The sequence below is a fragment of the Artemia franciscana genome, chromosome 6 (assembly GCF_032884065.1).
Source record: "Artemia franciscana chromosome 6, ASM3288406v1, whole genome shotgun sequence".
In the NCBI taxonomy this organism is placed as follows: domain Eukaryota; kingdom Metazoa; phylum Arthropoda; class Branchiopoda; order Anostraca; family Artemiidae; genus Artemia; species Artemia franciscana.
Genome location: NC_088868.1, coordinates 19,440,815 through 19,464,580, shown reverse-complemented (window position 1 = coordinate 19,464,580; position 23,766 = coordinate 19,440,815). Strand labels below are relative to the sequence as shown.

Sequence of the window (23,766 nt, the reverse complement as noted above, 5' to 3'; positions counted from 1 at the left end):
AAACGGGAGACAGATTAGTGCTACCCATGCAAAAAAAAATTTCCTTGTTATTCAGGGTGGGGTCTGTAATTTCCCTATACAAGGTTTTCTACTATGCTGATTTCAAAGGTACGCTTTTCATTTTGATCTGACGCCTTTTTTGTGGGGTTTCAATTTTTTTTTTTCAATATCACCATAAGTCTCTTTTCCCAATAAACTTTTGCTTTTAAGAGGAACCAATATAGTAATTACCATTTGTGAATCAGTGCCGGATAGCATTTTTTCACTAGGCAGTTTTTCTCCAGACACTTTTTCTAATTTTGGTTACTATGGGCTGTGGTTCGCTCTTTACAAGGTTGCAGCTACCGCTGCAACCATGATTATGCAGAATCTGTGTAAATTATGTCCTTAAATTTACAAAAATACATAAACTAGATTAGACAGTGTATTTATTCAGTGTCTTTACACAGTATGGTATTTATAGTACAGATATTTTAGTATCTCGTATGTTCAGTATCTCAGTATTTGTCAAGTTTTCTCACCAATGGAGACAACCAGATATAGAATTATTTTGTAATCAGTTTAAATTACCAGGTGTTTTTAGTACATTAGTATATTTCCCGTAATTCCCCCCCCCCTACCCACCTAAGATATAAGAAATAATGGTGGGAACGGACATGTAAAATCTGTCAATTGATAGTCATCTAATATCATCCCAGGCTGGTATGATTTCGAGGGCAGTTGGACCCACGGGGGTAGATAAGGGAGTTGATATCCCATGGGAAGACCTATACATTTCTTCTGGCACTGTCTCAGGTTGCTATTTGGATTCAAAAGGTGATATAGAAAAATTACTGAATGCTAGATTTAAATGCTTCGTATATTGGGTTTACTGCTATTTACAATAGCATTGAAAATAGTTTCCTGAAAAAAATAGAAAGACCATTTTCCAGAATGTTAATACTGAGTCATTGTTTTTAGGGCTATTCTACCGGGGCCAAACCAAGTATCAGTTCCTATTCAAAAGTCAATGAAGTTCGTTTGCCGAAATCAGAAACGCTTGACAACACTGTTCGATCAGGATATGAGCCTCGAAATCGATATAATAGTTCTTCATATGAACCTATGAAAAGCTATTATAATACTGGCTCAAGACAAGATGGGACCCTGAATTACAAGCAGGATATACGTGAAGCTAAGTCTCCAAACAAGTTCAGTGCAAATGAACCCAGTAGAGCATCTCTCGATTCTGACGGACAAAAGCGTTTTGGATACTCGAGCAGAGTTGAACCAAAAGGATTAACTAAAATACCGAGCTTGTCTGAAGATAAAGAGACCAAATATCATAGTAAAGAAAAAGCAAGTAATTTAGGAAGTCACAGGACTTTGAGCTTCCGGGAAAGAGAACCGACAGAATCCACAACCTCTTGCTTCTATAACTCTTTACCTAGAAATCAAGGATCTGAAAAAACCTTCACCTCAAGATTTTTAAAGCCACAGGGTGAAACACCAGTGAGCTACTTAACGAAAAAAACAAATGAAGTAAAAGAACAGAGACTTGAGTCTACCAAAGATAATATAAATTTGATTGTTCCGACCTATCGTCCAAAATATTCACGTTTTTTAAGTTCAACATCAAATCCAACTTTTAGCAGACCTAATAGCAGCCAAGATGGTTTTAAGTCACCCACTTCTCCAACTTTACCCGTACCTCCTGATATATTAGAATCTAAAGCAAATTCTGATTCATCTTCTCGATTGGAACTCCAACCAGTTGGACACAAAAAGCAGTCTTCATCACCGATATCATCTAAATCAACACACTCCCTAAGTAATTCCCCAGAAAAAACTTCATCCAGCTCATATTCTTCTTCTGAAGAGGAGGAAAGAGAGGAGGATTTCCTCACATGCAGAGCAACTTCTCCAAATATGTACAGTTGCGATCCAGATCCAGGGAATATTAGTGCTGAAAAAAAAGTAGAGAGATCTGCTAAGAAGCTAATAACAGCACAGTTTTCTAGCAAAGAGGTTCAAACTGATACGGAAAGAGAGGAGCCGAGAAAGTCTCGTTTTATTGGATATACTGGGTATGCAGGACCATCTTATAGTTCTTACACACCAAGTCGTCCCACTTCGAGCTACTACGACAAATATCTTTCTCGAAACTATACGACGAATTTAACGAAATATCGAGATGAAACGAAAATAGAAGATACTGTAAAGAAGTCCCCAAGTCCTCTGGCAATGAAGCCCCCATTATCCCCTTCAATATCAAAACGTAATGGCGAGTCCACAAATGACATCAAAGAAAAGATAAAAGCCGGTATTCTTGACGTCCTGATGTACACATCAATGGCTGGTAAGAGTCTAGAAAGAGTACAACGGTCGTCATCTAAAGAGAAAACATCTGCTAGAATTCCTGCTGCACAAGCAAAATCACGATCGCCCTCCGTTGAGTACCAACTAAAACCTCCCGTTTCTCCATCTTCCCGTCCAAGACGCAATAATCATTCTCCATCTAGTGAAATGTTTGGAAAACCTCCGGTATCTCCGCTGCCCAGGAAAATTTCTAACCCTAGCTGCTTAAGCAAAAGTTCATCAAGATGCTCCTCAATATCTTCACAACTTCCCACACAACCCAAACAAAAGAGACAATCTTTGGTTAGCAAAAAATCTTCAAGTGGTACAAGCAGTGAAAGTGAATCAGAAAGTTCAATCGAATTTAGTCCAAGTTCTAAGTCTTCGAGTATTAGTGATCATAAAAATGAGAACTGTCAAAGCAGCTCTGAAGAAGAAACGTCTAGTAGTAACTCAGGTTGTCTTCCAGAATACCAAAGAAATGGTTCATTTTCACGATCAAGGCTCATTAGTAATAATTCCAAATCTAGCTTACCTCGTTCCAGTCCAAGTGGGAGTCACTCTAATGTGCTACATCGCAATAGTTCTAATTTAAGTCAAACAGAACTAAGGAATAATGTGCGTAAAAGTATGTCTGGTTCTAAACGCGGAAATTTGGGATCTCGGGTAAATTCAACATCAAACGCTTTGGAGAGAAATCTGTCTAATTCAAGCAGAACTAGCATGATAGAAAGAAGCGGATCAAACTTGAGTCGATCTAGCTTAATTCAGCGAAGTGGATCTAACTTGGGCAGAAACAGAACCACTCAAAATCCCTCTAATGCAAGCAGTCGACGGAGTTCTGCTGCAAGTATGTCAAAAGTCGTGCCTAATTTGAAACGTCATCCTTCTAAACAAAATGTCATTGAAACTCCAAAAAAAAATTGCGTCAAAAATCAGAACTCATATTCTAGTAAATCACAATCTTCCTCTCCTGAAGTTTCGAAATCCAGTTCCTCTGATAAACTTCAGAGCAGCAGGAAGTCTTTGGCAGTGGAATTCACGAAAAAAAGCTTCAGAAATCATTCTCCCTCTTCTAGCAGCATACAAAGCCGTAAAAACTCAATTGAACAGAAGCCTCTTGAAGTTCCAGTTCATCAATCATCGTTCCAGAGCAAGGAGCTTGGAAAAATACAACGTTGCTCAACTGTTAGCTCAGATTGGTGGAATGGTGTTCCTGAGCTGAGTTCTTCTCCAGGTTTGTTTCTACTTTTATTCTTTAATTCCGTTTGTGCGTCTTTCAGTATTCATATTCCTTCAAAAATTCAAGCTCAACTGAAAACGTAACTATACAATAATAACTGCCAAATGTTTTTGGGGACGGAAAGTACGAATTAAAGTGCTTTTGGGGAAATCTTAAGATAACTGATTTTTATTTTGTAGCCTTATGCATCCCATTTAGACCTTGTGATATTTTCACACCACCTGAACCGGCTAAACATTAAAAATATTAATTTCAGGCTAGCTAATTCTTCTAAAGTAGTGTAATTTAAGCTCTTTACACCTCCGCGCTTCTACGTGTGACCACAAAAATATAAGGATTTTAGTGAATCTTTAAAACCGTATTCTCTAACCACTTACGCTGAGATGAGAGACGAGATGAAAAAAAGGCCTTGTTCAGCTAGGTTCCCTGCAAGATATGCAGTGGTAGTATTGGTAGCCGTTTCACAACCAATTGCCGATTTTTCATAGCTGGGTGGCAAGTAGAAAAAAGGGTAAAGACCTCCAGAGCCATTACTGGTGCATAGGGCGTCGATTTGACGTCTCAGTTGCTGGAAAAGTTGCTGGGTGCCAATTAACCAGAAGCTAATCTTGAAAGGCAATTGCTTCTCAAGTTCTACATGTATCCACATATAAAAAATAGAAATGAGAGTAAACCACGGTTTATAACTTTTTAATTTTGATTTTAAATTTTTAAGCTGTTTGTTTTGCCTGACCTTTTCAATATTTACTGTTTGACTGATTATTATTGTCATTATTATGATCATTTATTCAGAATACTGTGTTAGTTTTTACATGTCAAAATTACTTTTGTAATTACTTTAAATCTCTGAGGAAAAATTTAACTTGTGGAGAATGGAGAATCCGTCCATTCAATAGTTTTTTTTTTGTTTTTTTTTTAAGTATACCCAGATTTCTTTCTAGAGGAGTGGACTGCAGTCAATGAAATTGCCTATTCGTTGCTGGTTTTACAACCAAATGGTTGTTTTCTTTGTTTTATTGCTATTGTAGGGGGTTGACCATGATTTTGGGGTATAGCTAGGATTTTATTATGGGAATGGTCGAACTATTTCTTTTTAGGAAAGAGAGAGGGTGGGTACAACCATGAAAATCTCGTTTCTAAGCCATAATATATTCAAAGCTCGTATTTTACATCGGTTTTTCTATTTGGAGTGAGTCAAAGCTACTCAAACCTAATCTGACTACTCCACAAGGTAGTTCAATCTTTATCAAGCTTAATAACTTTAGTTGTAAACTAAGGCTTTTAGGCTAAGACACTTCGTTTGGTAAATTTCGAATTTTCTGAATCTTATTTGATTTCATTCTACAATTTCGTTGTATCCCAGTTTGAAATGTTCTTGTGAACTGTGAAGCCAATTCATCAAGAGAACTGTCTGTATTTGGATTTTTGAACTGATTTTTTACTATTAAACTTAATTCCCTCTGTTTATGCTTGACATCCGCTTTTGTACTTTTTTCACAAATACATAAAAATAAAACTCAAGAAAATTGGCTTTTATAGAGCAAACTAATTGCAATGTTTGCTTTTTTTTTCTTTAAGAGATGGGAAAATTATTTTTCTACTTCTAAAGAATTCATCCGATATTCTAATCTAGATGGAAACGAAAAACATCAAGATCATCCTGTACCTGACTCTGAAAATGAATCTACGTCTTCGAGTGAGCTGCTGAGTAACAAGAAGTCTGGCTCACCTTTTCTCCCTCCTCCAAACCATGATGTACTCCTTATTAATGAATCACCTACTTCAGAATTGGGTGATCGCACATCTCCCGATGGATTTGAATGGCCAGAAGAGTCTGTATCTCCGTCTCCAAATCCTTATGTTGTAAAGAAAGAAAAAAGTTTGCCTAATGTGGAAAAATATTTGGGTTACGATGGGGAAGCTATATCAAAAGTTGAAAGTGATGATGATGATGATAACAGTGTTGACAGTGAATCTAGTGAAAGTGACGAAGAAAGCTTAAGCGAGGCTTTGAGTAAAGCCATTGGGAAAGAAGTAGCCGTTTCTGATGAAGAATTGAACGAAGTTGAAGACGAAAATAATGACCTGAAGAAAATCGTTTTCCCTTCTGATAAGAATAAATGTAACGGTAAGTTTTCATATTCATATGACAAATTTTCGTTTTAATTCAAATTGACTGAAATAATTAAATAAAGTTGCGATACCCCTTAGACAGAAGCAAATTAAATTGGCTTATTTACAATTTCAAAGTTTTTAGAAAATTTGGTCTTATAAATGATCTGGACATAATCTGTCCAGATATACACATGATCTGGAGCATTCATCACAATTCACACATTTTATACTGTTCATGAAATTAAGTCACAATTTTAATGGTTTGTTGTCCAAGATTTTGAGCTGGGTTTTATAATGTATATTTAAAATTGGGCTGTGTAATGGTCTAAGCAACAAGAAATCTACAACCTTGATTCAGTTTACGTGCAAGTCTCCCGGACTTACACGGTCTCGTCTCAAACAAGGAAGACTCTTTTAAAAATTGCACTAATAGAAATAGTGGTCTTTCCTCACAAAAAAGTTTTATCAATTATGAATGTGCCATGTAAAACTTTTTACAAGGAAGATAGATATTACACCTTTTTTAAGTTGAAAACGTAAGAGTTTTAAATCCAGTTTGATTGAGGCACAAATGTTCCCCTTAGACCTTTTGACATTCCCCTCTTGGTCCCTTTCAATGTTAACTTTTAAGCTGAATGTAGGCATATTTTGCCTTTTCTGGAAAAGAATCACGCAAGGATCTTCAATAAGAATAATTAAAAATTAAGATTGGGACAGTTGCACCCTCAATCCCGACATCGCCCTCCCTTCAGCACTCCAAACTGATTCACACGCGATTTCAAGCCGAGGGAATCCCAAAATTTAAAAAAAATATTGCTTCGCACGAAGAAGGGCCGAAAAAGTTTGATTGCCAGATTAGCCTGAAATGTTTACGTTCCAGTCTCCAGGTCAAGTGGTCCCAATACACGGAAAAAATCTTAATAAAGGACTTGGTTTTGTCCGAAAATCGGTCGAAAAAACTTTTTTTCGGTCAACCAGGACCGAGAGTACCTTCATTCCGCCCAAACCGCACGGAGTTTAATCATTACTGACGAAAATAAAAAGAAATTCATGATACCCCTAAAACGTACTCATAAATTTTGTCTCTGAATCCGCTCAAAATTACATTCCAATTTCCTGGATAAAGTGGACGTCAATGATGAAAAAAAAAATATTGGAACTAATTTCAGTTTTACACATTGTTTCCATTTCCAATTAGGCTGAAAGTTACGGGGCATGTAGACAACGCCAAGACACCTAAATAAAGAAGGTACAATTTTAGAAATGGATTCAATTGTATTGATTCACCACGTCTTTTTTCAAAGATCACAAAATAGAACTCAATGTATAATTGACCTTGACATGCATTTATTTAAACGCATCAACATTTAAACAAAATAGAACACGAAGATATATCTGAATTCAATTGTTCAAAAATGAGGAAGGAGAATTTTATGTTCTTGCATTTTCATATTTAGAATCGTGGTTTTGGAAAGAGTATTCCTAATGCATGGTATAAAACTTGAATAATGTGTTTTCTTTTGCTTTTAAGCTCTACTAGTCGTATTTGTTTCCTTTTCTCACTTTGTTTCCTTTTTGCATTCATAACAAATATATCCCCGACTGTTTTGAAAACAGGTACTATTTTATTGCTTAGATCTGACCTGGATTCATTCCAGACGAGTCTGCCAAAGTGAAATCCACCGAATCCAGGAAGCGATTGTTTTATGCTCTAAGGATTCCACATCAAAGTTTTCTCTTTGGCAGACATTAGATCTAGATTAGGACGGAGCTTTTGCTGCCTTCTTTTCTGCAGAACATTCCGCCTTTCCCAGCAGAGGAAAACGCTGTTAATGTTAATATAGAGCTGAAAGTTAAATAAAAAAAAATTCTGGGAAAATCTTCAAGAGATTGTTTTGAGATAAGTGATTTTCCCATGCTTCATTTTGCTCAAAAGAAACATAAAACTAATGAATAAAAATACGATATGTAACACTAAAAACTGACAAATAAATAACCACATAAAAGCTATTAACAAGAATGAAAGCCAGATAAATGATATAGGAAGAAAAAATTATATAGCAAAGAAAGGCAAAAACTCAATAGAATACAGAAAATATGAGAATATTCAAGCAAGAGATGTTTTCACATGGGTTGAACGTTTCAGGTCAAAGTATATCCCCCCCCCCCAAAAAAAAAAAAAAGTTTAAGAAAATGCTTTCATTATTATATATCTTAGAAATATCAACTGCAACACTAGTGTAGTGTTTAAGGACTTTCGGTATCAAAAATGTAATTTTGCGAGTCTCAGTGTCGGCTGACAGTCTTAAAGGCAAAGGACCCATTGGCAAATATTCCCAGCACAATAAGGAGCTTTCGTGAAAATTAATAGGGAATCTTAAATATATTAACAGTTGGAAAAGCTAAGGTGAGGCTAGTTTAAAACAAAGTAAACTAGACCTACGTTGCCTGAGCAACGTGAAGTGTTGCGGCAACCTTTCTCCGGCTTCGCCAAATAAAGTGGTAACGAGAGGCAACACTTTGGTCTTGTTTCTTTGCTATCGGTTAAACGCTGAAGTTGTCAGCCTATCGAAGCTTTTAAAACGTTATGTTCAAAGAAGAACGCGATCAGTAATCATATGATCAAAGGCTATTCCTCAGCGCTGAAAAAACAACAATAACAAAAGAATATCGAAAGAAGGGACTAAATTGACTTTGCAGCCAGTTGAACTTTATCGTTTTCAATCGTAGACAAAGTGACAGATGAGAACTCAGAACAATATCTTATATAATCTAGTTGGGCCTCTGCATGTCTTACCACTGGAACCAAATTGGTCTTATCATCAAATACACCGAAAACAAATAATAAGTACACCAACTAGCCAAAGTTGCAAAACCCTTATTGCCGAAGATGATTATGGTCTAACGGCCGACTGTTGCTTACAAGTCCTCTACTTATCTCGCAATTGGTATCGGCCTTTTTTTGGTTTCAGTGTGTACCCTACTATTGAAGCTGTCAACCCCTTGAAACTTTCAAACCAGTATATCTCGTGAAGGAATTTTTGTACAAAAAAATGGATGACATATACTTTGATCAGCTCATCAAGAGCTGTCGATTGTCGTCGAAAAAAAATTCTATCTGTCTTAGGTCAAAAGTTGATTTTTTTTTTGCCGTAGGCCAAAACGTCACCACTTAGAAAGGAGTAAAGGATAAGCTATAATTTCTTTAGCAATGGCAGAACTTTTAAAGTTTAAGAGGTACATCTGACAACATTTCTCTATCTCAATCCCAAGTCCGAAAAAACAAATGATAAACCCAGCCGAAATCACGGCAGCACTTTCGGACCCGTGGGAAAATGCCGTTTTTTTGCTTCTGTAAATTTTTCTATTTATCACTCAAAGAAGCTATATTGGCTGTGGGGCCGGGTAATTGCCGCATATATTTAACACTTATAGATTTTAGTCCATCTTCAATTTGAAAGTGGTGCCTGCCTGCTTGCCTGCTAGAACGGAGCTTTCCACTCGAAAGTAAAAACATGGTTTGATGGAACGAAAGCATGGCTGCACAACTTCAGATACTCCTCTCTGACATAGGCTATATAACTCCACTTCACTTCGCACACCATAGGCTCTGGCTCGTGGACAAGCAAACACCATCTTTTTTGACCTCAGGCAAGAGTTCTGTGGAGTTTTCCAAAATACAATGTCATATTCATCAATCCGGCCTGAGGTCCACACTTCCCGTAAAAACCGCACAGGTTAGACCCTTACCAGTTTCCAGGAATAAGCCGAGATCGGCGGCATAGAAAAAAAGAAGAAGAAAAACCGGGAAAAAACCGAAGTGTTGCTCTCACAACACACTCAATAATCTCTTACAAATTTTTGAGTGAAACTGCTGTAACAACAGGACGTTTCCAAAGCTTTCGAATTATTCAATCTTTTGAGCTGATCTTTTTTATGTTTTCCATCGGGGTATGCTACAATATTTTTGGGATTGCCTTTTCCTGAAACTTAAAAAAACCCAGCACCGTTCAATCAAAAACACAAAATTTTCACTTACTAATGATCAACACCGTATCCAGGGGAGGTTATGGATCCTCCCCCGCGAAAATAGAACAATGTTTGTCTGAATCGTGAAAACGTAACAAAACTAATTAGCCAAATTTTTTTCGCGTTTTTTAAAGTTTTTTGTACCCCCCCCTCCTTTCTCGAAAAAAAATACCCTCTCCCCCCTGAACAAAATTCTTGGATCCGGCTTTGCTAATGATGTATTTTTCATGAAATCTTAACATCTCTATCTCTGAAACTATTTCTATCTCTATTTCTACCGAACTGGGTGGTACAATCTTCTAATAAAAACGAGGTATTTCTACGCGTGACCCTGTCTATTTCCTCCTGTAGCTGTAAACAAAATTTATAGACACATAAACTGAGTCACTACTATTTCCATCAGTCGGTTCTACAGAGGCATATACTATATGGATGAATTCACATGGATGGACAAGTACCCTTGGCTTGCATTTTCTTCAGTGAAAAAAGTCTGTTTCTGCTAATATTGTTCTTTGATTGCTTGTAATCAAGCCCGAAAGGGGTCACGCCGAAAATTAGGGCTAAAAATAGAATACTCACTAAAAAAAGCTCACTAAAAATATGTATAATAAATTTATAATATATATAAAAAATAAACAGAAAATGCAAATAGTTATATCGAACCTTCTTTTTTTATTTATATATATTATATAAATACCATTTTATTTTAACTTTATATTTTAAAATATAAAATTAAAATATAATATAATATTTTGATTTTATATATATATATATATATATATATATATATATATATATATATATATATATATATATATATATACTAGCTGTTGGGGTGGCGCTTCGCGCCACCCCAACACCTAGTTGGTGGGGGCGCTTCGCGCCCCCCCCCCCAAGCCCCCCCCGCGCGCGTAAGTCGTTACGCGCCATATTAGTTACGCGCCATTGTAGTTGTGTCCCTATGTCCCACCTGTGAATATAGATATATATATATATATATATATATATATATATATATATATATATATATATATATATATATATATATATATATATATATATATATATATATATATATATATATATATATATATATATATATATATATATATATATATATATATATATATATATATGTTTTTAACTACGTAAAACTTGCGAATATACAACATTCTTTGCTGTCCCATTGTCTGTGCATATAAATAGATTGTCAGGTTTACCGACTCTTGAACATGCAACATATAATGGTCCATGGGAAAACAATCCGTATTCAGATCTATACCTCATGATTCTAATGATTGCCCTTGAGCTTTGTTGATGGTGATTGCTAATCGACCATTCCCTGAGTCGCCATCGTCATTTATATATCCCCCTGTGCACCCCGGCGTCCCCTTTGTAGTTATGTCCCTGTGTCCCGGTCGTCATTTATATTCCCTGTGTCCCGGTCGTCATTTGTGTCCCGGTGTTCCAGTCTGTGATTTCTCTTTGGGTGTCCCGGGCGTCATTTATATTCCTTGTGTCCCGGTGTCCCGGTCGTCATTTATATCCCCCTGTGCCCCCCGGCGTCCCCATTGTAGTTGTGTCCCTGTGTCCCGGTCGTCATTTATATTCCCTGTGTCCCGGTCGTCATTTGTATCCCGGTGTCCCGGTCTGTATATACATTCGTTTTTTAGTTTTGTTTTTCTCCTTTATTTTTTTCCTTTTTTCTTTTTTTTCTTTTTTAGTTTATTTAGATTTTTAGATTTTTTAGTTTTTTTATTAGTTTTTAGTTTTTTTGTAGTTTTTACCATTTTTTTTAGTTTTTTTAGTTTTTTTTTTTTACTTATGTCCTGGTCGTCATTTATACTCCCTGTGTCCCGGTCGTCATTTGTGTCTCGGTGCTTTGTTGATTGCTAATTTATATTATATTTATATTTATATTTTTTATATTTATTAATATTTTTTTAGTTTTCTTTTTCTCTTATTTTTCAGTTTTTTCCTTTTTTTTAGTTTTTTCTTTTTTAGTTTTTAGTTTTTTTTTGTTTTTTACCTTTTTTTAGTTTTTTTTAGTTTTTTTAGTTTTTTAGCTTTTTTAGTTTTTTTTATTAGTTTTTAGTTTTTTTTTAGTTTTCGCCTTTTTTTAGTTTTTTCAGTTTTTTTTTAGTTTTTAGTTTTTTACCTTTTTTTAGTTTTTTTTAGTTTTTTAGCTTTTTTAGTTTTTTTTCTTTTTAGTTTTTTTTGTAGTTTTTACCTTTTTTAGTTTTTTTTCTTCTTTTGTATTAGTGTGAAATAATTCAGACGTCATATGCGGACAAACACGACGTCACTCGACAGACAGACAGACAGACATAACCCACAAACAACTTATTTTTATATATATTTATTCATATTTTTTTAGTTTTCTTTTTCTCTTTTATTTTTCAGTTTTTTCCTCTTTTTTAGTTTTTTTCTTTTTTAGTTTTTAGTTTTTTTTAGTTTTTTACCTTTTTTTAGTTTTTTTTAGTTTTTTTAGTTTTTTAGCTTTATTAGTTTTTTTATTAGTTTTTATTTTTTTTTGTAGTTTTTGCCTTTTTTTATTTTTTTCAGTTTTTTTTTAGTTATTAGATTTTTACCTTTTTTTAGTTTTTTTAGTTTTTTAGCTTTTTTAGTTTTTTTTTTCTTTTTAGTTTTTTTAGTAGTTTTTACCTTTTTTAGTTTTTTTCTTCTTTTGTATTAGTGTGAAATAATTCAGACGTCATATGCGAACAAACATGACGTCACCTGATCCACAGATCCACACACAGACATCTTATTTTTATATATATAGAAGATATATATATAACTAAAAAAAGGCAAAAACTACAAAAAAAAACTAAAAACTAATAAAAAAAGTAAAAAAGCTAAAAAACTAAAAAAACTAAAAAAACTAAAAAAAGGTAAAAAACTAAAAAAAATAAAAAATAAAAAAAAACTAAAAAAAAAGGAAAAAACTGAAAAATAAGCTAAAATAAAGGTAAAAACCAATAAAAAACTAAAAAGAAAAAAAGGAAAAAACTAATAAATGACGACACTCAAAGAGAAAGCGACCAGGACAAAAGGAATGTTCGATTAGCAATCAACAAAGCACCGGGACACAGGGAGTATAAATGACGACCAGGACATAAGTAAAAAAAAAAAACTATCTATATATATAAAAATAAGTTGTCAAACTAAAAAAAGGCAAAAACTACAAAAAAAACTAAAAACTAATAAAAAAGCTAAAAAACTAAAAAAACTAAAAAAAGGCAAAAACTACAAAAAAAACTAAAAACTAATAAAAAAAATAAAAAAGCTAAAAAACTAAAAAAACTAAAAAAACTAAAAAAAGGTAAAAAACTAAAAAAACTAAAAACTAAAAAAAACTAAAAAAAAGGAAAAAACTGAAAAATAAGCTAAAATAAAGGTAAAAACCAATAAAAAACTAAAAAAAAAACTGAAAAAACTAAAAAAAGGCAAAAACTACAAAAAAACTAAAAACTAATAAAAAAAGTAAAAAAGCTAAAAAACTAAAAAAACTAAAAAAACTAAAAAAACTAAAAAAAGGTAAAAAACTAAAAAAAATAAAAAATAAAAAAAAACTAAAAAAAAAGGAAAAAACTGAAAAATAAGCTAACATAAAGGTAAAAACCAATAAAAAACTAAAAAGAAAAAAAGGAAAAAACTAAAAAAAATTTTCATCTAAAAAACTAAAAAAAACTAAAAAAGGTAAAAACTAAAAGAACTAAAAAAGAAAAAAATAAATGACGACACTCAAAGAGAAAGCGACCAGGACAAAAGGAATGTTCGATTAGCAATCAACAAAGCACCGGGACATAGGGAGTATAAATGACGACCAGGACATAAGTAAAAAAAAAAATTAACAAAACTAAAAAGAAGGTAAAAACTACAAAAAAACTAAAAAGAAAAAAAAACTAAAAACTAATAAAAAAACTAAAAAATCTAAAAATCTAAATAAACTAAAAAAGAAAAAAAAAGGAAAAAAATAAAGGAGAAAAACAAAACTAAAAAACGAATGTATATACAGACCGGTACACCGGGATACAAATGACGACCGGGACACAGGGAATATAAATGACGACCGGGACACAGGGACACAACTACAACGGGGACACCGGGGGAAACAGGGGGATATAAATGACGACCGGGACAAAAAAACTAAAAAGAAAAAAAACTAAAAACTAATAAAAAAACTAAAAAATCTAAAAATCTAAATAAGCTAAAAAAGAAAAAAAAGGAAAAAAATAAAGGAGAAAAACAAAACTAAAAAACGAATGTATATACAGACCGGGACACCGGGATACAAATGACGACCGGGACACAGGGAATATAAATGACGACCGGGACACAGGGACACAACTACAACGGGGACACCGGAGGAAACAGGGGGATGTAAATGACGACCGGGACACCGGGACAGGGAATGGTCGATTAGCAATCACCATCAACAAAGCTCAAGGGCAATCATTAGAATCATGAGGTATAGATCTGAATACAGATTGTTTTCCCATGGACCATTATATGTTGCATGTTCAAGAGTCGGTAAACCTGACAATCTATTTATATGCAAAGACAATGGGACAGCAAAGAATGTTGTATATTCGCAAGTTTTACGTAGTTAAAACCATATATATATATATATCTATCTATATTCACAGGTGGGACATAGGGACACAACTACAATGGCGCGTAACTATTATGGCGCGTAACGACTTACGCGCGCGGGGGGGCTTGGGGGGGGCGCGAAGCGCCCCCACCAACTAGGTGTTGGGGTGGCGCGAAGCGCCACCCCAACAGCTAGTATATATATATATATATATATATATATATATATATATATATATATATATATATATATATATATATATATATATATATATATATATATATTTAAAAGTAGAATAAGAAGGAAAATTCACCCAAATGACCTTTTCTGCACTCTGAAAAATTTATACGATAATAATCTGTTTTAACCCGACGTGTTGCTGACTTAAAAATATTTCGATATTCTTTGAAACGATGATGTCACTCAGGTGTAGGATGATTCTTGTAAACTTACCAAAGGTAAGCTTTTCGCTTAGCACACTTTACTAATCCAGGAGTCATCCACGGACACAACAGGGCTGAACTCTTGGAATTTTTTTTTCTAGTCACGTTGAAACTTCAACAAAAGTGTCCTTGATCACCCCCATAAATTTTTTCAAACACATCATTTATAGGCATATTAAAATCATCCAAAGATTCCAATGATACTTCCTATAGTTTCAATCTAAAGTTTGAGAGCTGCTCTTCCTTTGTGAGAAAATGCTGACTTTAAAAAAATGATTTAGAAGGACGGGTATTCAACATATCAAACTTAGAGCATGCAGGAAAATGGTCTGATATATCCGAAATAATTACAACACTATTTTGAGAAGAAAGAGAGGAAAATATGTTATCAATTAAAGTGGCTGGCGAGTCAGTGATATGGGTTGGGATCAAAATAGAAAGCAATAAACCAAAAGAAGTCATAGCAGATAAAAAAAATCAATCGCCACTGATGGGTTTTTATCCATTAGATTAATATTAAAATCATCCATAAATATAATATCAAAACTCAGACTATTAACTTTTTCCTATACACCTGTAATAATATCAAGGAAAGAACTTAAGGATCTAGATAAACCTCTGCAAATAGAATGGTTTTCTGAAAAATTAACAATTCAATACAAAGCGACTCAAATACTCCTTCAAAATTAACAGAAAGATATTTACGAACCAAATATGTACAACCGTTAGTAGTATAAAAACCTCATTAAGACATTTTCGACCTATTTAACCGTTCAATCGTATAACCTGGACTATCAACTAATGAATCATTATTATCAATTAAAAATGTTTTACACTATCCGATTACATTAGGAGATGAATGTGACTCACAAAGAAGGAATTTAAATTCATCAATTGACGAACAAAGACGTGAATGTTCAGCTGTGTAACTAAGAGCTCACCGACCCCGACTTGGTCTTCAAACAATCCACTTCTATGTTTGGTCTCATTTTTATCAATAACCCATAAATCTTCGTCTTGCGGCATAATTCCACTTCCCTCATTCAACGTCTCTTCTAAATCTAACGGTTCTTTTTCCAAAAGCTCAAGACGAACCAGGACAAAAAACCACCAGAATGATTTAATACATCTAATATATTATTACAAGCCAGTTTAATCAAGTTCTCACCTCTGTCTGAATTACATAAAAAAAAACTAGTTTTTTTAACTGAAAGTAAGGAGTGACATTAAAACTTAAAACGAACAGCAATTACTCCGTATATGAAATAGGTTGTCCCCTCCGCAATCCCTCGCTCTTTACGCTAAAGCTTTTAATTGTTTTAAAAAGCAGAATTGTGGCAAAGAGTCAAACTTTAGCGTAAAGAGCGAGGCCGATGTAACCACTGGCCGAAGTTTGTAACTTGCAGCCCCTCCCCCCAGGGACTGTGGGGGAGTGAGTTATTCCCAAAGATATAATTATTAAGGTTTTTGACTATGCGGAACAAAATGGCTATTTCAAAATTTTGATCCGTTGACTTTGGATAAAAAAATGAGGGGGAGGGGGCCTAGGTGCCCTCCAATTTTTTGATCACTTAAAAAGGGCACTAGAACTTTTCATTTCCGTTAGAATGAGCCCTCTTGCGACATTCTAGGACCACTTGGTCGATACGATGACCCCTGGAAAAAAAAAAGAAAAACAAAAAACAAACAAACAAATAAACACGCACCCGTGATTTGTCTTCTGGCCAAAAATACGAAATTCCACATTTCTGTAGATAGGAGCTTGAAACTTCTACAATTGGGTTCTCTTATACGCTGAATTTGATGATGTGATTTTCGTTAAGATTCTATGACTTTTAGGGGTTGTTTTCCCCTATTTTTTAAAATAAGGCAAATTTTCTCAGGCTCGTAACTTTTGATGGGTAAGACTAAACTTGATTAAACTTATATATTTAAAATCAGCATTAAAATGCGATTCTTTTGATGTAGCTATTGATATCAAAACTCCATTTTTTAGAGTTTTGGTTGCTATTGAGCCGGGTCGCTCCTTACTACAGTTCGTTACCACGAACTGTTTGATACGCCATGATAGCTTGGAGATTGTCGTGGATTCAGTATTAGGGATAGGTGATATCCACAAATTTTCAAGCAAAATTATAAGAAAGAAGACACGAACAAAAAAAAAATAAATAGCATCAGTGCATAAAAATTGACAAGAATATAAAATAAGTATAGACAAATAAAATTAAACCAACCGAAAAAGAAAAACGTTTGAAAAAAGGTAATTATTTTTACTAGAAAAAAGATAACACAGCACATGGAAAAATACGCAAAAAAAAAAAAACAACCAAAGAAAGATAACTTGAAAGATTATGCACAGTCTGAAATAGTTCTGATTTTTCGTGCGTAAGGGTCTCTTGGCAACTTAACGAGAATCTGGCCCCGATCTGACCACACATTTTTCACGCCAAATTTGTCCCTTGCTAGATTTATGAGGTCACGGCGACGTTTTGTAAGAGCTTCGTAGGTACCAGTTTTTACTAGTTTGGACTTTGTCTTGTGTATTTTGTAAGCCCAATCTTGACTTGCATTTTTGCCAAAAATCGGAGGAACTATTTTCAAACTATTCTGTGATTGTGATGTATTGTTCAATCCGAACAGGTAAGTAAGTGCTTTTCTTATATCCTTTAAATCATCGAAAATATTTTGGCCTCAGGAAAAGCAATGGTCTCAAAACTGGTGAAGGACGGGAATTAATACATCTTCTCAACTCTACACAAAATCGCTTAAGCTGGCTTAGAGCTGGTCAGCAGGAAGTCCCTGAAACATCCAGTTGAATGGAGGCAAATACCTGGTAATGGAACCTACTGCCTGTTTGTAATTTCTATAGTGAGATATAGCTGCTTGCCTCTAGACCTGTGATTCCCAATGTGGAGCGCAGGCCCCACCGGTGGGACATGGCAATATTTTGGTGGGTAATGGGCAGGACGTGCACCCTTTGGCTGACTATACTTAGAGCCGTAGTTGTGAACCCGCGATATAGCATCCATCAGGGTTGCCAACTGTAGCATGAAAGAGTTATTTTAGTACTATTTCATAATTTCTAGCACGATGGCATGTGCTACATTGAATGAAGCATTTTGTCCCTTAAATGGCCGAATTGAAAATATAGATTATAAAATGCAATTACATTTTTTAATTTAACAAAATTTATATTAGAATACTTTTATTCGTGGCAGTATTCTAAATACATTTAAATACGGGATATGTGAGTGCGCGTACACTTTCCCATTCAGGACTCTGATCAGCTCAGGATACAATTTTATTCCTTTACATTAAAAAAGATAAAAAAAATGACATAAAAACTAATCTAAGTACACCTACGTGGAACATGCGCGTGTCCCAGTGCAAACCTTGACACGTACCAATTCATAGCCTCATGTTATAGTTTTTGATTTGCTATTGGCTGGCTGCATCTCACAGACACTGTCAACTATACAAAATAAATTTCATTCGTAAATGTGAATATTTTCTTATATTTTTTTTTGACTGGTATAAAAATCCTTGTATTACAGGAAACAAATTCGCCGAAGTCAGATTAAGAAGAAATGATTCAAGTACAGAAAACCAGAGCAACGTTCATATAGCTGAAGCTGAAAAGCTGGCACAGTATCTTAAAAGGTAAGAAAAAATCGTCGTAGTAAGTATAAGTATAATATATTAAAAAATTTCAAAAGATTACCATTCCCAATAGAATAAACTTAGTTCTTTCATAATAATGGTTGTCCTGAATTTCAGTACAGTTATCAAATATGTCACATATATAGAGTGGTACTTAAAACATTTCAAAGATTCACACCAATTTACATTGGAACCACACTAAATGTCACAAACATGTGACAAAGTTCACAAAAGAACAATTTGGAAAACTAAAACTTTGATAATATTTTAGGTAAAATTCTAGTTTAGTGACTTCTTGCTATCTCAGAAAGGGGTTAGGTTAAGAAAGTTAAACTTTAGGGATGCGTCTACAGGCTAAAATATGTCCCGGGAAGGTATTTTTAAGTACTTACCCCCACTCCCTCTCCCTCTAGAGGGTCCTGACTTATGATGACCTTTAAAAATATGTGTGTTATAAAAGCGAAACCTTGCAAAATAGATCTTGTGCTTGAATGAAGTACAACAAAATTGTTTCCAGCTTCACAACTTTGCTTAATCCCAATTTATAAGGTTTTAAAGATATTCTAATACATCTCCTAAATTTTGAAAAAAAAACATTGATATGGCTCAGAATTCTACTCAAATAACAGGAATTGCATTTTCAGAACTAAAGGCCGAGAAAAAGCAACTGGTAACTGAAAATTAACGTAAAATGTTGTTTTGTAAAAATTTCAATAGGTAATAGATCTGTCATGTAGGTGAATTTCAGGGCCCATTACAGGGAGAAGGAGTGGAGGTGGGTACTTTAAAATACCTTCCTGGGATATACTTTAGCCTCTAAACCCATCCCCGAAAATTTCATTTTCCTAAACTAACTCCTTTCCGAGATAGCAAGACGTCACTAAACTAGAATTTTAATAATATTTTATGTCAGATGGATACTGTTCGACAGTAGAAACCCTTTTCCTGCGTCTGTTGCGCTTTGAAATATATTAAGTATAACTTTATATATTTACCAAATTTGATAATTGTACTGAAACTCACGAAAACTCCCCCCGGAAAAATTTCTCGAAGCTCAGTGTTGGGTCGGCTCCTGGTCGAAAACCATTATCAAACAGTTCGTGGTAACGAACTGTGCCCCCTAGAAGCATAGAATTCACACCATCCTTAACGAAAATCACACCATCAGATTCAGCGTATCAGAGAACCCTACTGTAGAAGTTTCAAGCTCCTATTTACAAAAATGTGGAATTTTGTATTTTTTGCCAGAAGGCAGATCACGGATGCGTGTTTATTTGTTTTTTTTTTCCAGGGGTCATCGTATCGACCCAGTTGTCCTAGAATGTTGCAAGAGGGCTCATTCTAACGAAAATGAAAAGTTCTAGTGCCCTTTTTAAGTGACCAAAAAAATTGGAGGGCACCTAGGCCCCCTCCCACGCTAATTATTTTACCAAAGTCAATGGATCAAAATTCTGAGATGGCCATTTTATTCAGCGTGGTCGAAAAACCTTATAACTATGTCTTTGGGGACGACTTACTCCCCCACAGTCCCCGTGGGAGGGGCAACAAGTTACAAACTTTGACCAGTGCTTACATATAGTAATGGTTATTGAGAAGTGTACAGGCGTTTTCAGGAGGATTTTTTTGGTTGGGGGGAGGGGTTGAGAAGAGGGGGATGTGCTGGGGGAACTTTACATCGATAATTTGTCGTGGGGGAAGAAAATCTCCATGAAGGGAGCGCAGGATTTACTAGCATATTTAAAAAAAAAAAAAGAAAAAATAAATATGAAAAAGTTCTTTCAGCTGGAAGTAAGGAACAGCATTAAAACTTAAAACAAACAGAAATTATTACCTATTTGAGGGGCTCACCTTCTCCTAATACTTCGCTCTTTACGCTAAAGTATTTTTAGTAATTTCAACTATTTATTCTACGGCTTTTGGGATTCTGGGGTCATTCTTAATGAATTGGGACAAAATTTAAGCTTTAGTGTAAAGAGTGAGGATCTGACAAGGGGGCGAACCCCCTCATATATGTAATAAAATATGAGAATACAAAAGTTCTTTACGTAAGCTAATTTATAAATTACGTAAATCTTTTACTAATAAAAATATTCGTAAAAAATTAAAATTTCTAGTTGCCTTTTTAATTAACCAAAAAATCGGAGGGCAGCTAGGCTTCCTCCTCCGCTCTTTTTTTCTCAAAATCATTCGATCAAAATTATGAGAAAGCCATTTAGCCCCCCCAAAAAAAATGCAAATTTCGTTTTAATTATTCCTCTGCGGAGAGCCAAAATCTAAACATGCATTGATTCAAAAATGTTCAGAAATTAAATAAAAAAAAACAAGTTTTTTTAACTGAAAGTAAGGAGTGACATTAAAACTTAAAACGAACAGAAATTACTTCGTATATGAAAGAGGCTGCTTCCTCATCAACGCCCCGCTCTTTACGCTAAAGTTTTTTACTGTTTTAAAAAGAAGAATAGAGAGAAAGAGTCAAACTTTAGCGTAAAGAGCGGGGCGTTGATGAGGAAGCTGCCTCTTTCACATACGAAGTAATTTCTGTTCGTTTTAAGTTTTAATGTCGCTGCTTACTTTCAGTTAAAAAAACTTGTTTTTTTTTATTTAATTCTAAAAGAAATAAGTTTGCTCGATCTGTAATGGTATTTATTATAATTGCCGAATAGATTTCAGCATTCATTTTTACGTTGCAGAAATAGCAAGGCTTATAGATGTGATCACTCAGTGATCACTTAAATGCAGACCCAAATGTGTCCTGTTAAAGACAGATTTGTCTCATGTGTTTCTACTTTTCAGCAATAAAAAAATAGCAGATATCTGGTAAAGAGATATTAAATGGGTACAGGCTCGTAAACAGGAATTTGTTTCAGGGTGGACAAATCGCTCAATACAAAAGATTAAGCCACATTATATTACGTTACGTCTTCAAAAACCAAAAACACATATACAAGAAATACAGAGTCACCCCATATTGCAAATTGCAACCTACAAGCAGAGCTAAGAGCTAACTTTTCCAGAATTTCGTCCATTGATTCAGAAACATCTCGATGGACCATTCAAAAGTGCCAAGCCATTTAGTCAGCCTTCATCTATTCGGCTGCTGAGATAGGTTCTTAGCCTTTTCATTGAAGAAGATGACCTCTCGACACATGCTGTAAAAGTAGGGGTGACACAGAAAATGCGGAATAACATATTGAATTTGGGAAATATAACTCGCTCACACTCAGTCAGGCTCTGCTTTGCCGTCTTTGGAAAAAGACAGGGAGCTACTTTCATCCACTTAGCCCGCCAAAGTCGAAGCTCTTCCTTCATAGCAGACTCTGAGCTTGTTATATCTGAGGTATATAAATTGATCAGTTCTTTAACATCGCCAATAGGCTCTTGTACTACAAAAGAATGCAGGATTGCTCTGAGGCCTTTCAGAATAACTTTGTGCTTCATGATTCGAGATTCGAGTGATTGTATTAGTTTTCCACGAATGAGATGAAAAGGGAAACTCGATAGTAAAATTCTATTTTGCTTTCTGCCGGGATATCATGTGGAATGTTGACGAGATTCCTCTTCCGTGGCATGGCAATGGTGATTTTCAGTGCTTGGCACATGCACTTGACCTCCGAAACAGCTGACCGAACTTCTCTTCCGCCTTATTTCGTGTATCTACAAACATTTCTGTCACACTTTCGACACATTGAATGCACATAACTATATCGATGTTTTCTAACTGCAGCAATTTAAGACAAATTCAGTGTGTACTCCAGGGAAACATCCATCACAATAAGGGTTACTATATAGTCCAAACTCAGGATATTATTGAGCATACTTCTGGCTTTTGACGACACCACGGAGTCCCCATTTGTCTCTGTCTTTTAGGGCCTTAAAGGTCGGGACAACTAACTGCTTTGATATCTGTATCGCATCGTGTCTTTCGACACATCGAGTTTCGCACACTCCTTTCAGATTTACTTCAGTGTAAGTTTTTATGACAGCGCTTCGCTTGGCACTGAAGTGAAAGAAATGAACTGTTTCACGGATAACCCTCATACAGTGCTTTATATCAGAGATCTTGCTGTCTAATCCGTCAATATCAAGTTCAAGGGGTGGGTGACATTGCGAACATACTTGGCAAGTGGATATTTGTTTGAGATGAAAGCCTGGGCTCTTGAGAAATGCCCACTCATGTTTGCAGCCCCATCATACCCTTGTCCCCTGCATAGTCTCATATCGAGACCAAGCTCCTCCATTTGACTTAGGATAAATTGACCGAGGCTTGCACCTCAGAAGCCTCCAGCAACAGCGAACTCGACAAACTCTTCCTTGAGCTGAAAAGTTTTGGTGTCCAAAAAGTGAAGCCATAGAGCCATCTGTTCCGGCCTTGATATGTCGGTTGTCTCGTCTACCAGGATGGTGAAAAAATCAGCCGATTTCACTTGATCAACCATCATAGAATTCAAAAACTTACAAGCATTAGCAAATCTATTCATTGAAATCATTGTATTATCTATATACAGGAGATAGATATTAGCAAACACACCACTTTTTATTCTCGTTGTAAAAATATGCTTACCCGAATAGAAAAAGGACAGGTTTGTAAAATAAATACTTCTTTTTTTAATTAAAGATAGACATCCAGAGGAGTGGTAGCACATGGGAACTGCATCAGAAGTGAAAACGGTATGAGCTGAGCTTCAATTTAGGAAATTTCAGCACGATGCAATTAACAACGTTTTTGCATGCAAACGAAATCGAAGTTCTTGTAGCTATTAATAATATAAGCTACATTATTTTTAGTTTCGTTTATATTGTGCGATATGATTGAAATTCATATAGTCTTTAAGGGATAGTTGATGTGCAAGCTGTTTGAAAACAGAAAATGACATCCTAAGGACACCTCATTGCCATTTGGTGTGGCATTGCATGGATTTTCTTTCGTATTGATATCAAATGCATCCCGAGGAGCACATTTTGATCGAATATCTCATAGAAATTTCTTTGCTTGACGTGGAGATGAGAATTAGGGGCACATATGCGTCTTTCCTTTAATGGGATCTGATAGATGAGACTCTTCGAGTCTGCAGACTCTGGTAGCTGTGTGTAACTGAAGTTATAATTACCCAATTTTGCCGACATGGTTTGCACAGGTTGATGATCTTTAGAAACTTTAGAGGTCAGTTGTGAAATTTACACAGCTGGCAACGCTGGTACTCAAATCAGAAGTTTAATTACATAAGTAGGCATTGCAGGGCTTGCTTCATCACACTTCTTCCACAGGTCAAGTATGTCCGTGATATTACGAGAGACAGGTTTTTCACCACTACAGCAACGAGGGTTTTCATCAGATGCCA

The 23,766-nt window shown here is 35.0% G+C and overlaps 1 protein-coding gene across 8 annotated transcripts in view; it reads left to right on the top strand.

The window, feature by feature from the left end:
* LOC136028152 (uncharacterized) overlaps nt 1–23,766 on the top strand; it is a 202,470-nt gene that overhangs the window by 31,219 nt on the left and 147,485 nt on the right. For all 8 annotated transcript variants that reach the window (XM_065705822.1, XM_065705821.1, XM_065705820.1 and 5 more), the window contains exons 3-5: nt 961–3,574; nt 5,214–5,708; nt 18,322–18,427. In XM_065705822.1, the coding sequence (XP_065561894.1) occupies nt 961–3,574; nt 5,214–5,708; nt 18,322–18,427 (3,215 nt within the window). The remainder of the gene's footprint in view (nt 1–960; nt 3,575–5,213; nt 5,709–18,321; nt 18,428–23,766) is intronic.